Source organism: Fukomys damarensis, unplaced genomic scaffold, assembly GCF_012274545.1.
Source record: "Fukomys damarensis isolate Sample0158 unplaced genomic scaffold, DMR_v1.0_HiC HiC_scaffold_18, whole genome shotgun sequence".
NCBI lineage: Eukaryota > Metazoa > Chordata > Mammalia > Rodentia > Bathyergidae > Fukomys > Fukomys damarensis.
The window spans coordinates 10,152,533-10,167,956 of NW_022900930.1; the positions used below are offsets into that span (position 1 = coordinate 10,152,533).

Genomic DNA, 15,424 nt, shown 5'->3' on the forward strand with positions numbered 1-15,424 from the left:
GGGGGCGTCTGCGATTGTTCTCAACACCCCACCCCCACCCCACCCCGTGTGTCTGTTTGTCACTTGCAGCTGAAGATGGAAGGAGCCAGGCGCAGGGGAGGCGGCGGCGGCCGCGGCCGCGGAGGCAAGAATGTAGGGGGCTCTGGCCTAAGCAAGGGTAGACTCTATCCTCAGGCCCAGCACTCTCACTACCCGCACTACGCAGCTTCAGCCACCCCTAATCAGGCTGGGGGCGCAACTGAAATCCAAGAACTGGCCTCCAAACGAGTGGACATCCAGAAAAAGAGGTTTTACCTAGACGTAAAGCAAAGCTCTCGGGGACGGTTCCTAAAGATAGCTGAAGTCTGGATAGGGAGAGGCCGGCAGGACAATATCAGAAAGAGTAAACTGACTCTTTCCCTGTCTGTGGCAGCAGAGCTGAAGGACTGTCTAGGGGACTTCATCGAGCACTACGCCCACCTGGGCCTGAAAGGCCACAGGCTAGAGCATGGCCACAGCAAAGAGCAAGGCTCCAGGAGAAGACAGAAGCACTCGGCACCCTCCCCACCAGTCTCAGTGGGATCCGAAGAGCATCCTCACAGTGTCCTCAAAACAGACTATATCGAGAGGGACAATAGGAAATATTACCTAGACCTAAAGGAAAATCAACGAGGTCGCTTCCTAAGAATTAGACAAACCATGATGCGGGGGACTGGAATGATAGGTTATTTTGGCCACACTTTGGGCCAAGAACAGACTATTGTCCTCCCTGCACAAGGAATGATTGAGTTTCGTGATGCCTTGGTTCAGCTGATTGAAGACTATGGTGAAGGAGACATAGAAGAACGAAGAGGTGGAGACGATGACCCACTTGAACTCCCAGAGGGGACTTCTTTCAGAGTGGACAATAAAAGGTTCTACTTTGATGTGGGCTCTAATAAATATGGAATTTTCCTGAAGGTAAGTGAGGTGAGGCCACCTTACCGTAATACTATTACTGTTCCATTCAAAGCTTGGACAAGGTTTGGGGAGAATTTTATCAAGTATGAAGAAGAGATGAGGAAAATTTGCAACAGCCATAAAGAAAAGAGAATGGATGGCAGAAGGGCCAGTGGTGAAGAACAAGAATGCCTCGACTAGAGTGAAATTGAACTCCATCAGGCAAAATTTAAAATCATAAATTGGCTAAAAGTACTGATCCATAATCATTTGAAGAAGTTTTTTTTTTCTTTTTGGCCCTTTGTTATTAGTAATACCTCTAGTAGTTTATACTTCAAGAAGTCTGATTCTCATATGTTATACATAGATCCTATAATTTTTATGGGAATTCCAGCCTTCCCAGTTTAGCTGTTTCAACTGCTCCAGACTATTGAAGTATGCAAATCAGCACAAAATGTGACATTTTGACCTTCTAAATACCGTAACTAAATTTTACATTGCACTATGACATAATCCTGAAAAAAGATACACATACTTAATATGAGAGTATGAATTTTTATTTAACAAATGTCCCAAAAAGTATTTCATCCCTTCTTCGTGAAAAGCTGCTAAGCATACCTGTAGGACAGTTACCACAGAAACAGAAATTGACCTCAAGTATAATATAAAAGCAGAAATATGTTGTCCATTGAATAAATGAATATCAAGTGATAAGGGTCAAAAAGATCAACTCTTTTTAGATAATTAAATTTTTAAAATATGTGATCGTATTATTTCATAATGCAGCATGATTTCAAATTTTGTGGTAACCCTACAGTTTATAATTGCCATATCAAAGCCATGAGTTTTAATTGGTTATTCTAAGCTAGTTACAATCCCGTCTTCAGTTCAGTTTATTGTACCATATGTTTTTGTTGACTTTCCAAAGCTTTAGAAATTATTTTTGTGTCACTTTGGAGTGGGAGGCTTTATCCAGTGGCTTTGCTATGGAAATCTTGGTGTTTTAGCATTTCATGCTAATTTGAAGATTGTGAGAGATTTTTCCCTAAAATATAAAATGGACTCAAGGTGTTACATTTCATGTTTCTTCTTTAACACACTTTTAGAAGGGTTGGTGCACCAATTAACTGGTATAGAAATACATCTATAATATTATATTTTCGTACCACTTTTGCAACTGCTATCCATAAAACTATGTCAGACTTCCAATATAAACCTAACTTTCACAGGTATTTTAATTCTAGAATGAAAAGCAAAAAAGCATTTTTCCTAAAAAAATTTCAAATATAAATTTTCTGTCTGGGAAAAGCATTTGAAGATAGGATTGGTTGTAAGCATATTCAAAAGGAAAATTCAGGCATTTTCCAGGGTGCTCTTTATGATACTGAAAAAAGGTTTCCTTTACCCAAGACTTATCTATTTACCTGTATTTAAAAAATTACTTTCCAGAAAGTGCCATATCAATTTTCAACACCTGAGCAATTTCTAAGAAAGTAGATATAGTGTACATGTGTACCAACCCACACTGTATTAACTGACTGAAATTTCATTTGTTAAGCTATATTTTATTCTGAATGAAATGATTGCCTTTTATCTTGGCTTTATTCACCTCCCATACATTAAGACCATATAATTATGTTTCAGAGCCAGCACACTAGTTTCAACCCCCATATACAGCTCATTGATGAGAGCTGGCTGCATGGATTGAGATCAGAATGTAGCTCTTCAACTATTTAAATATTATTAAATTTTTTTCCTTCATCAATTTGTCCCCAACTAGTGTCCCTAAGAAAACTGTGTTATGAAATAAGAAAATTCATTTCATTGATTTATGTTACTTAAGAATAGGTGAACAGTAACTCCAATACATATACTGGTACTGGTTTGCAGATTATGTTTCATGTTTCCTCAAGTAGTATGAAGGAATCTCAGTTCATTATAATGTGGACCATCTGGATCACTGTGGAACAACTGAAGGTTAGAAGATAATATTAGTACTAGAGTTAATAGCACATGGTGGGTGTTGAGACTATAAAAGTAGAAAAGATTTTTTAACAGTCCTAACTGTAAAAATAACATAATGATGTAGGCTTGCTAAAAAGTAGTTTTTTGGTATATGAAGAAGTGATGTGCACTTGAATTACTGTACTACTGATTGTTATTGCTGCCCATCATAGTGCCTATTAATAATCAACCTGTCAGACTTTGGCAAACTGGAGCTGTGAATATTCCAGTGTTCAATTGTTCCTATCACTATTGCTATGAGTGTACACTCTCTTAAAACCTTCCTTTTTAAAATATTTATATCCATTAGGATTGTATGATTTCTTTTTTGTTTTTAGTCTGATAAGATTTGAGTGTGCATATATATACACACACAATATTACATCAGACTTAAAGGTAACTATCCTCGATTCATTGTATATAATATTATTCATTTAATTTTGCATTAAGTAAAGAGTTAATTAAGCAGCCAAATTTTTTATCACGTATACTTCAGAGTTTTTAACCATTTCCAAAATACAGATTGGATAGATGCTTATATATCAGGAAATGAATATACTCTAAAATTAAGGCTTCTACCAGTCCTTTTATTTTACCTTTTCATAGTTAATGTATTCACTAAAAACTAAGATGATACTATGATTTTTGATACTTAAAATTTCCTAGAATTCATTAGCCATAAGTAAGCATGATCCAGTTCAAAGCTCTGGTATTAGGACATGTATTGCCATGTATCTTATTAAATAAGCTACTATTCTTATCTGTGCAATATACATTTTATTTATCATCACTTGTAACATAAATGAAGCTGCAAGTGTACATGGTATTCTTTGAAATAACAGGATCTTTGCCTGGAAGACCTCAATCTCTTAAGGCGTTAGAAGTTAGAAGTAAAACATGAGCATTGAAGTTAGTAACCAAAATTACTAGTTCACTGTATGAGGCTAAAACTGATGATGTTTGCACATAATAACCCAAGCATAATGTGGTACAGGCTCAAACTGTAATAATATAAGCTAATAGTATGAAATTTGGAAACGGGTTCCTTGTAATGGTTGGCAGTATGCTCCTAGCAATTAAAAGCAGCACTAATCTGCTGCTTATATGCAAAAGCTGCAATGTACTATAAAGGTATTAAAGTTCTGCCACATTTTATAATTTTCCTTTTTAAAGCCCCAAACTGCCATGTCCCTTAAACTTGAGTCAAACACAAGCTTATTTGCACTAAAGAGCATGGCCAAAAAAAAAAAAAAAAAAGACAGGGTGAAAAAGCTAGTTGGAACCTCTTGGAATAATTGGTTCTAATGGGAGAATTTCACATTTGTCTATTTGAAAGCTATATGGTCCAGGCAGACAATCTGTCAGTTCACTAATTTAATAATGCACTTTACCTTTTGTATATAGAAGATGTATATTTATGTCCCTTGACAGGTGGGATGTGTTTCCATAACTATGTAGTTAGAATCTGTAGGGTAATCTCTTGCATGCATATGTTTGTGTTGGAACTGTTGTTGGTAGCAGCTTTCCATTAAATCAGTGTAATGGAGAAGGGTAGAAGATGCATTTGAAACAAATCCCAATGCATTTAACAAAAAATTTTAGCATTCATATTTTTATTCTTAAGGATTAGAATAAATTTTAAAAACTTTCTAATCCAGATGAGTATTGCATTTGAGTATCTACTTGAGACTCTTCATAATACTCTGAAAGTTAATTTTGGGAATTTGTCCAGATAAAATAATTTTTAATGATTCTATTTCATTGTTGATATATGTTTAAGTAACGAACAAAAAGGATAGTACATGATTACTAGAATTCAAAGTATGGCTGTCTCATATTTTTTAAATACCCAGATTAAAGAAATAAAATTTCAAGTTAAGGAAATGCAAAAAGCCTACTAAGTTGCTAAATAAATAAATAAAATATCTCAAAATTTACATAAGTACCAACTAAAAGGGGCATTTGAGGATTTAGTGTATCCTTCCATCCTAAAAAATTCCTGAGATGTACATTTTAAAATTACATAACTGTGTTTAATAATAGGTTGTATGTACTTTACTGAGAAACACTGTGTACTAACAATTCATTGAGAGTGTGCTATATTTACTGCATTCGTTTTATATCTATAGATAAGAATACATTATATATAGTCATACTATCTTAATACAATCATGTATTTATATTGTAATTTTACAAATATTTTCAGTAAAATAAACATTTATCTACGCTGCACAATTTGAAGAGGATGGAATTAGAATACACTCTCAGATACTCATTTTTATAAGCAGCTACCATTGAAAGCTGATGTATGTATATTGTCATTTATTTAAGTTTTGTTTTATACTTATTTTGATATTTAAATGAATAAGATTTAATTTGAATTTTTAAGTAGTTTTCTGAAAATCATTTATTCATGTGTGAGATTTTTTTCCTGGTTATTTTCAAATGTCTTTAATTAAAACTACTTTGAAATCCTATTCCAAGCCTTTTGTAAGGGCTTTGTTTAGTCACCACTTAGTTTGAAGTCTGTCTTTACAAAATACTCAACATCTTCAGAAGGAAGTTTTAACAAAAAAAAGTTAACATTGATTCTTAAAATTATAGAATTCTGTGGGAGTAATATTTATCAGTGACAAGTATGATGATTCTTAAAATCTTTCTGAAGTTTCCTTAAAGATTTCTTGACTTTCATAAAGATATGGTGACTAATGATTAGCCCATCAGAGGAAGAGAATAAAGATGTTAGCATGCTGTTTAGACAATCCACAGTCCACAATACCATAGTAATGGAGTACAGGAAAAATGTGTTTCCCAATATAAGATTATCTGAAAATTGGATTTTTAGATCACAGCAACGCTGTCACAAAATATGCCCAAATTTATATAGATAGAGCCTAGAAAAATAATATGAGTATATTTTTTTGTATATTGGGTAAAAAAATCAAGCTATGTTCTTACTTTAACATGACATTTTAAATTTATTTTAGTAGTGGGGTTTCAATATTGTTGATGGGGAAAAACATATATATAGTACAATATTTACTACAGATGGTTAGACAGTGAAAAGTAGCAACCAATGTTATCAATTTCTTGTATATCCCTCCAGGGTCACCGTACATATACAAACATATACATATATACATTTATTCTTTTTAAACATATAAATGAAAATGTGTACACTTTCACATATCTAATAGCATCAATTTTAGATCTGGCACTTAAGGTATATTTTGTTTTTACTTAAATATCGTACTTAATCTAGTTAAAATACCATTTAATTCAACTATATTACACCAAGAGAATATCAAAGAAATTTTGAAAGAATCCCATTGGTATTTACTGCAAATAAAAGTTTTGTATATGTTAATTTTTTAAATGTATAACTATTTCATTGATCCTACTAATTTGCCTTCACTGTTCTTCCTACTCATTTTACCTTTCTATATTCCTTTTGTCTTGAAGTAAGAAAGTTTAAGGGTAACAGCATATTAAATAATTTAACCAAGTGTTACTTTAGAGAACTATGTCCTCTAATGGAAAGCATCCATATTCAAAAGCTTTAACAAACTATATCTTGACTTTTATAAATTCTATTACTATTTCTATCCAAAGACCTTGTCAGTATAAGAACAATAGAATATTAGTACTATAGTAAAAGATTATATTATAACATTGTTGGAGTGTTTTGATTTATTACACGAAGCTTTTATCTTTATGATATGAAGAATATATGGTTTATTTAACAACTTCATTAAATCCAAGCCTACAGAAAGAGATAGCACTGATCCAAATTGTTAAATGCATTAATTTTTTATTGAAGGACCCAGAGTCTGTTAGAAGTTCTTATGATCAGAAGATATTATGATGATTTTGGGAAAAAGTAAAATTGGAAGGCTAAGAGGTTCCAAGTACCACTAACCTTTTCCCATTCTCTGCTGGAAGAATATAAAATAGTAAATATGATTATTTTAAAATGAAGTTATTATTATTGCTATTTCTGAAAACATAAGCAAAAATAATTCCACAAATATATTTCACAAAAATAATTCTCTTTTCATTCTCATCAAATGTACATTGTAATCAATCAAATGTACATTGTAAGATCACTTTTCTATTCACTACCAAAAACATTATTATCTGAAAAATTTAAGATCCCATACTTAAACTCTGCAGTCTTATAAGTTTCAGCAAGGACAGCAAAAGATGCAGTGCAGTTAAAAATATATTTAAAACCATGTACATGAGGAAGAAATTTTTAATGTATTGATATCTATACATTTTATGAAATGTTATGATAGAAAATTTTGAAACATTGTTTTGAACTTTATAAGAAATTCTCCATGATCAGTGACATACCTTTTTGTTTGTAAAATAAGAGAAGTGCTAGAAGACAGTGTCCTCTTCAGCATATTTTAAAAGCTTAAAAGCTTGATTCTTTTATTTTAGTAATGAATAACTCATTATCCTCTATAGAATGTATAAAATTTATAAAGATCCCCAAGTATTGTTGTTTTGTTTTGTTTTGTTGGTTTTTTGTTGTTTGTTTGGTTGGTTGGTTGGTTTTTGGTACCAGGGATTGAACTCAGGACCTTGCACTTGCAAGGCAGGCGTGGTTACCACTGGGCTAAATCCTCAGCCCAACTTCTTTGTGTTTAAAATGGTGTGTACATATATTTCTCCTTATTTAAAGGGAGAGGTCAAAAGGAAAGTAAATTCACTGTCAAGAATCAGTTTTACTTGAATTTTTTGCTAAAATATTGTGTCCCATCTTTAATCAAAGAGTTTCCCATTCTGGTGCTTTCTGATAAATTGTTTTTCAAACTTTGCCTCAAGTTCCCCTTGTGAAAATTCTTAAATTGAAGCCAGTGACATCCACCTGTAAATTGAAGCATAGTTCTATGGGTACAGTTACTTGGTATATGAATACAAAGAAAATAACTCATTTGGTACTGGGGATCGAACTCGGGACTTTGCACTTACGAGGCAGGCAGCAGAACCACTGAGCCAAATCCCTGGCCCTAGAAAATAACTCATTTAAATGAAATACATGATTAGCTTTTTTCTAAAACTGAAAAGACTGTCTTCTAATTTTACAGTCCTATAGTTTCTGCAAGAATTATAGTAGTCAAAGTTTTCATTGTCCTAAGAAATATTAGGACTTTAGAAAGAAGAAAGTAATCCCTAAGAAAAATGTGATAGTATTTAAAACTTAAAGTTGCTCAACTTAATGTTGTAAAATTGGGGGGGGGGCTTCTGTGGTGTTTTTTAAATGGTATGTCTGATTTTTTTATCTGATTTAAGTCAAATTTTCTTTTATAAGAAATTATTATGTTCAGAAATAGTATTTTATTTTTCTTAGATAAATTGGTTCTATAGAATATGGTTAATATTCCTCTGCAGGATTTTATTTATTTATTGTGGACAAGATAAGATTGTTATGTCAAACAGCAAATAGAAAAAAGAATCAGAAGAGAAAGGAGTAGCTGATTATCCTGCTCATCTATACCAAAAGTGAATCTAACAAATGAACAAAACAAGTCCTTTTCAAAATAAAACATCTATTTATTTCACCTTTAAGAAAGCTTTTAGGTATAATTTGGCCAATATACAGCCTGACCCTGAGTGAGTCATTTAATTTCCGTGGTGGTTTCTGCATATGGAAAGAAACAGTGTTGAGCTAGAAGCCAAGTTTCGGTCCTACTCTAAACTTTTTAAAATTCTGCATCAGTGGCGTGTGAAAGAAAAAACAAATTAAAAAAAAAATTTGAAAGGGTAAGAGATTCTCTCTATATTAAATGTAACTATAATAAGGCAGCAATCTATGATGATACCCAAAGGAACAATGCAGCAATATCAGTTCTGTACATGTGTGTTGCTTGGGCCAAACAAAATAACATTTTGTTCCTAGTCCTTATTAAGATAAAGCTGTTGTATACTACACAACTGCATTTGATTTCTTTAAAGAAATATTTTTATTATCTATACAAAGCCTCATTCTTTGGAAGGGGCATTGTGTAAATCATCTCATACTCTGCACAGCAAAGGAATATTAAAACTAACAACACTTCTTGAGATGCCATTTGCTTCTTCAATAACCATAAATTGCATTGCTAAATAATACACTGTAACTGTCATTGCAGTGATCCCTGAGAATCAAGTACTGCCTTTTATCCTTTTTATGCTGATTATATCAGATAAAAATACTTGTTTTTAACAAAGAACATTAGGAAAGACACCGATCTGTGAGCAGTATGGTTCTGTCCTAGAGTGCCTATACCTACCAGGATGTGCAAAGATTAAACATCCTAATAGTCTGTTGCTTCAACCTTGAGAAACTGCAGAAGTTGTTGATGATTGGAGAAAAGATGAAGCACACAGGCTTTTGTCCTGGGACATTTATTTAGGCACTCCATTCCTCCACTGTGCAGAGCTTCCACTGCCAGTGAGAGAATCGAAAGAGTGACACCTTCTCTCTAGAATTTGCTTTTGGTTCCTCCTTGTTTGTCAGAGATAGTGCTTAAGAGCAACCTAATTGCATTTTGATGATTCCAAAGCTTACCTCTGCACATAAAATTCCATTAATGAAATATTCCCTATGATGAACAATCTTTGGCTTAGTAGTGGTTCACAGTAGCACTGTTCTCAACAAATTCTATAGAGTGAATTGGTAGTTTTAGAAAATCTTTTCCCTCTGTTTTTTCTTTCCCTTCCTTTCCTCTAAATAGTAGATACATTTTAGATTCTTGTTTTATCTTTCAGTGTTATTTGAAATCTCAGTGGGAGATGAGGAAGTATTTTAATTTGGCAGTTCTTTGTTTTTGCCATTTTATGGAAATTTTCTTCAGCTTCCCATCAAATATTCCAGGCAACTTTACCAAAAGAATGCAAAAGGCAATATGCAAATACCTAAATGCAAAAAACACCCAGCAAATTGAGATTATGGAGCCATAAGATAATTGCTTAGGAATAAAGATAAGATTTTGTACAAACACCTGAACTCAATACCCTCCTTATCATTCACTAATTTACTTCAGAAACTGCTGAATTTTCTTTCTAGGTTCTTCGGACTAGCAGTATGATTTATACCAAATGATTTAGCAGTTTAGAATACCAGTTGGACAAAAATCTGTTGCTTATTAATTACTCCACAAATGGTATGCCACATTATACACTAGATATAAAAATAGAATTCTAAACTTTCATCAGTCATAATCTCTTTTCCCTTCCCACATACTGTACCCCTATGGAAATGGGTTATTTTGCCCCACTACCAATATGGCCCCACCTTATCCTATTTCTCAGAATTGAAAAGTCTTATCTGTTATTCTTTTTTTTTTTTAAGGATCTCACTATATAGTTCAGGATTGCCTTGAACACACTTTGTAGCCCAATCTAGCCTTCAGCTCACTGTGATCCTCCTGCCTCAGCTTCCCAAGTGCTAGGACTACAGGCACATGCCACGAAGCCAAGGCAGAGGTCTGTTATTCTAACTTTTCAATATACAGTGACTCTTCAGAAAACATTTTTGACTGGCATAATTGACAGATAGTTTCAGAAATGAAGTTGACAGTAGAAAAATTGCACTGTGACCATTTCTAAAGAGGGATTACAAAAGGAAGCATCAATTCAGATCTACTACCTGTTGAACACCTACTCTATATTTGAGAATTGTAGGGTCCCTTATACCTATTGTTTTCTTTTTTTTTTTAATTTTTGGTGGTGGGGTTGGGGCCTTACCTAGTGTATGCTAAGCAAGAGCACTACCCCACGTCTTTTTTTTTTTTTAAGACAGGGTCTTGCTCATTTTCCCGGGCTGGACTTAAATTTGTAATCCACCTGCCTTTGTCTCCAGGTTGCCGAAATTACACACCTATGTCACCTGGCCTGGCTTTAGCTACCATATTACATCTCATCCTCATGACAACCCTACCTGCATCCTCATTTTCATATAATTTTCAGAGGCTTAGATATTAGTTCAGTATTTCAGAACTTAACTATTTGAACCCAGATTCACACTAAAATCAGTTGTGCTCATTCAAGTAGGCCAGGCTGCCTTTAAGACATACTCTAAAACTAATCCCTAGAACTCTAAGCAAGGACAGTCTACCCCCTCCTCCCTACCTCTCTAAATAAATGTCCCTCAGATTACCAGGAATTATTTTATCCAAGACTATCATCTATATATGAGATTCAGCGAGAGACATTTGCCTGTCTGAAGATTTATTCAATTTGTTAAAATAGCTGCTAAAAATACAATATACTTAATCTTTTGTATAGTTTACAGATTGAAACCCTAATCCTAATCAACTCTTTTAAATAAATGTCAGTAATTTTCAAAAGAAACCAGATATCCCCTACAGGCTGAGATAAGTTCCTGTTTGTTATGAGCCTAAATTTCATTTTCATGAACCAAAAACAACTGGCTATGTTATATTTGAAAATAAATCTTATTAATATTATTAAGAGTTTTGTTTATTTCTCCCCACTTTTTCTTGCCATTTTACTGATTTCTAACAAGACTCCCTGCTATATTCTTCCTATATCATTTCATTCCTTTTCATATTTAATTACTAAGTTTCCTCTTCTTTCCCTTAACTCCAGCAGGATAAAGTAGAGTAACTGCTCTGTTTAGAGTCAACAGTACCTATTTTTCTCCATTACTTGACAACAGTTTTCAAACTTCAGCGTGGACAAGCGTCACCCGTAGAATTTGTTAAACCAGATTGCTGGGCCCCATCTCCAGAGTTTCTGTGTAGCATGACTGACAGAATGGGGAGAGGACCTGGAATTTGCATTTCTAACACATCCCCAGGAAAGTGGATACTGCTGATCCTGGAACCACCCCCCAAGAACCGCTGCTCCAGACTGATGAAATTTTAGTCAAGGTACAAAGACAACAGAAGAAAAAATTTAATCGAAACAACTGTAGTGTCTTGGTAGAAAGAAGACAGCGGTACTTATTCTGTCCTGAGAGGTTCACAAATCTTAAAACAAGCAGTATTTTTTATAAGTTGACTAGAGTTTGGTTGAAAAGATATGTTTTCTTCCATTTTTTTTCCTTTCATTATATTTAATAACCTTTTGGATTCCCTCTCACTTTTCAACAGCTACCTTGAGATAAATCTGGTAGAAATTAATTATGAGGACATATAAAAATCTTATCTTTCAAATGTATGCAGGCTGAAGCATATTTCTAATTTATTAAGTAGCCTAGTATATAAATCTTAGTTAAGAATTTTTCTGTTTAAGAATTACTAACACAAGTTTAGGAGATGTTAATAATTAGAACTTGAAAAGACCTTAGAATTATTTTAACCCCTGAATTTTACATTTTGTGACATATGCCATGTAGTTCAAATGGATCATAATTACAAAACATCCTAAACAGAATTTAGAGATGGTTAAAATGTTGATTATCTCTTGAGATACATGAATGATGAGAAATATACCAATTTCTATTAAAAGCATGTATTACTTTCACTTTCTTCCCATATTGTCTTTGTATGTGCAGGATACAGGAACTATATATTTTAATGCATTTATTGTACTTTCTTAGATTAACAGTAAGACCCTTTATTTTAAATTTAGAGATAGTTCCCCTATGCAGAGATTGAGCATATGATTTGAAAAACTAATGCTTAAAAATAATCCCATGTTTGCCAACTTTCTAGACATTCTATAATTGATGTGCTGATCAAAATGAATAAAGCATGCTTTATACTAAATCTAGTTAATCTATAACTATACAGAAGCCCCTTAATAGCTGTTATTCTAGTGGATCACGTCCTACTAAAAATATTGAATTAATTCATTTGGCAATTTTGCAAGTTCATTGACCTCTTTCTGTCCACTACCCTTCCAAAATGTTCTAGAACACTGAATGATTCTCTAATTGTGAGCAAGATTGACAAACTGCTGACATACAGAAATAGTCATTAACTTAAAAGATCATTATAGGAAATGTAACTTTTAAAAAAAATTATCTTTGCTGTTTGTATTATACAGCTACAATATAAATTTGAGATTAAAAAATTTAAGACCTTGAACTTTCATTTGAGTAGATTTCAGGCAGAATATAGATTTTAGTTCATCATTTATAGTAGTTTCAGCAAACTAAGACTAGTGATATTTCCCTGTTCTAAGAATTATTAAAGCAGAAGGTAGACATTTACTTAATGAAGGGTACATAAGGGAATTAATAAGTCAGAAAAAAATTATTACTACCACAAAAATTCTTTTCAATTCTGAGAGATTCAGAATTTATTAAGGATACTACTTGGAAATTCTATGTTCAGGTTTGTTAATTTACCCAATTGTATAAAGAATTATGATTTCACATTTTTTGCATTATTCTGTAGGCATGTTCCAAATAACTTACCCTTTCTTCCCATCCCTTGTTATTGCAAAACAAGAACTAATTTTTAAATTTTCAGGAGCTTGACTAATTAAATGAGTTAGTTGAAATAGTTTTCGTAAAGTTTGCCCTGCAAAATTAAATCCTGTCATTAAAGATCACTTCTAAACTTTTTTGTCAGAAAGGATTATACAAAAAAATAAATTTAGGATTTATATATCAAAAGTACATGATCGTGGGTTTCTTTGGTAAACTGTTACTAGAAGGAAAAATTAGAAAACCAAATTATTAGACATTATCAAACAGCTTTTATTCATAAAAATTGAGAATTTTATTTAAAGATTGAAGCATCTCTGTTATCCTCCATTTTTTTCTTTTACTACTAATTAAGATGGAAAGAAATAACATAGTTTGCTAATTTCATCTTAAATTTTCTGGGTTAGGAAACAAGCTTCCAAATAACTTGATTATTGCTGCAAATAACATATGTGATTCTCTCCTACAATTTCAAGGCTTGGTAAAGAGCAAAATAGTAACTGTATTATCCAAACCAAGGACATAAGTCAAATTCAATAGAAAATTCAGTTTTTCATGACAACGGCCACTCTTTCTTATTCTTCCAATCACTTATGTTTGCTTGTGATGCTACAACATTTCCAAATTGCAGCTGCCACTGTGGTTCTCCTTTAAAATTTAGTCCAGTGATGTTCAAATGTTAGCACACATAGTATATTAAAAAATTAGGTTCTGGCCCCCATCCCCAGAAATACCGATCTGGTTGGTCCACAGTGGGTTTGAAAATCGTCATTTTTAAATTGTCTTACTCATTTAGCTATCAGTGTTCTGAAAGCCATTCTTTGTCATGGACTTATACTATGGAGCTTTGACTGCCATCTTTTCTTACAAAAAACAGTACTTTTTATAGAGAGAGCTGAATGGGTCAAAATGTGTTATACAAAGATCTGTAAACTATACTACACATGTCCACATATTTAGCTAAATGAATATTTTTGCTCTGCACAGACCTTATACATATATGTCACTCTTATATAAATTTTAGAGAGCTTAGTCCCTTTCTTGACCATGAAGAAGTTGTGGCAAGTTGGTCTCATCTTGTTACTGAAATCGATTGTACTGTGTTAAGAATTTAAGTCTGCACATACAAGGAGAGAGAAAGAACAGCATCATACCAAGATGTGCTATTTGTCATCCCTGCTTTAAAACTATACAAGTTCTCATTATAGCTCTAAGAGTTTCAGGTTTAGCCACTCAGCTGGCATTTACAGCAACAAACTACCACGTGACTCACCTAGGAAATGTTTCTGTTCTAATACTTAAAAGAGGTTGTTTTAATCTAGTAGTCCCTCCTTTAAAATAGCGCAGAATCTCTGATATGTCTCTAAGGTACTAAAAGTCTCCCTCCCTCCCTCCCTCTATTGATATTTCTTATCAATATTCTGGAAGACATTCTTGGTAGACATTGTGGTAGACATTCATGTCATGGACCTATACTATGGACCTTTTATTTGCATCTTTTCTTACAAATCATTTTTCCAGCTAGAATTGCTTAATTAAGGTTTTAATATTACCAATCATGATATCATCAAATGGTCTTTTTTTTGTTAAAATATTAACATAATGTCTAGGGTTCATTTTAAACCGAGAGGCCAAATGAGTATTTAATCCATGATTCTATACTATCTTATTTGCTAGATTTCTGGGCTAACCCGTGATTACTGAGAATGCCAGTTTCTCTCCCATTTCCTAAACTCATGCTCATACTCTTTTAACTTGACATCTAACCGCTGATTACATTTTACAGCCCAAACACCCTGAAACCTCTCCAGCCTGAATCAAGTGAATGAATGCTCCTTCATGAATGCTCCTTCAGAAGCTGACGCTGTAAATCTCTAATGATGACTTTCTCAACTTTTTTTTAAAGATATAAACCTACAGTTCATTAGAGGTAGAAGAATATCCCTAGTCAATTTTTGAAGGCCTCACTTCTAGCGTTCATTGACCTATGTTTAGAATTTTTTTGTCTTGCAGAATTGAAATTCTGTACCCATTAAATTCCCCATTGATCTCTCCCCAGCCTCTGGCAACTACTGTCTTGTTTTCTTATCAATCTTTTTTAAATACTTAAGA

The 15,424-nt window shown here is 33.2% G+C and overlaps 1 protein-coding gene across 3 annotated transcripts in view; it reads left to right on the forward strand.

Moving 5' to 3' along the window:
• The first annotated feature begins 75 nt into the window (after window positions 1–75).
• Purg (purine rich element binding protein G) overlaps window positions 76–15,424 on the forward strand; it is a 32,774-nt gene continuing 17,425 nt past the window's right edge. For 2 of the 3 annotated variants that reach the window (XM_010622179.2, XM_010622182.2), the window contains exon 1: window positions 76–939. In XM_010622179.2, the coding sequence (XP_010620481.1) occupies window positions 76–939 (864 nt within the window). Of the gene's footprint in view, window positions 949–15,424 lie in introns of all 3 variants that reach the window. The other variant, XM_010622173.2, reaches the window with a different exon arrangement.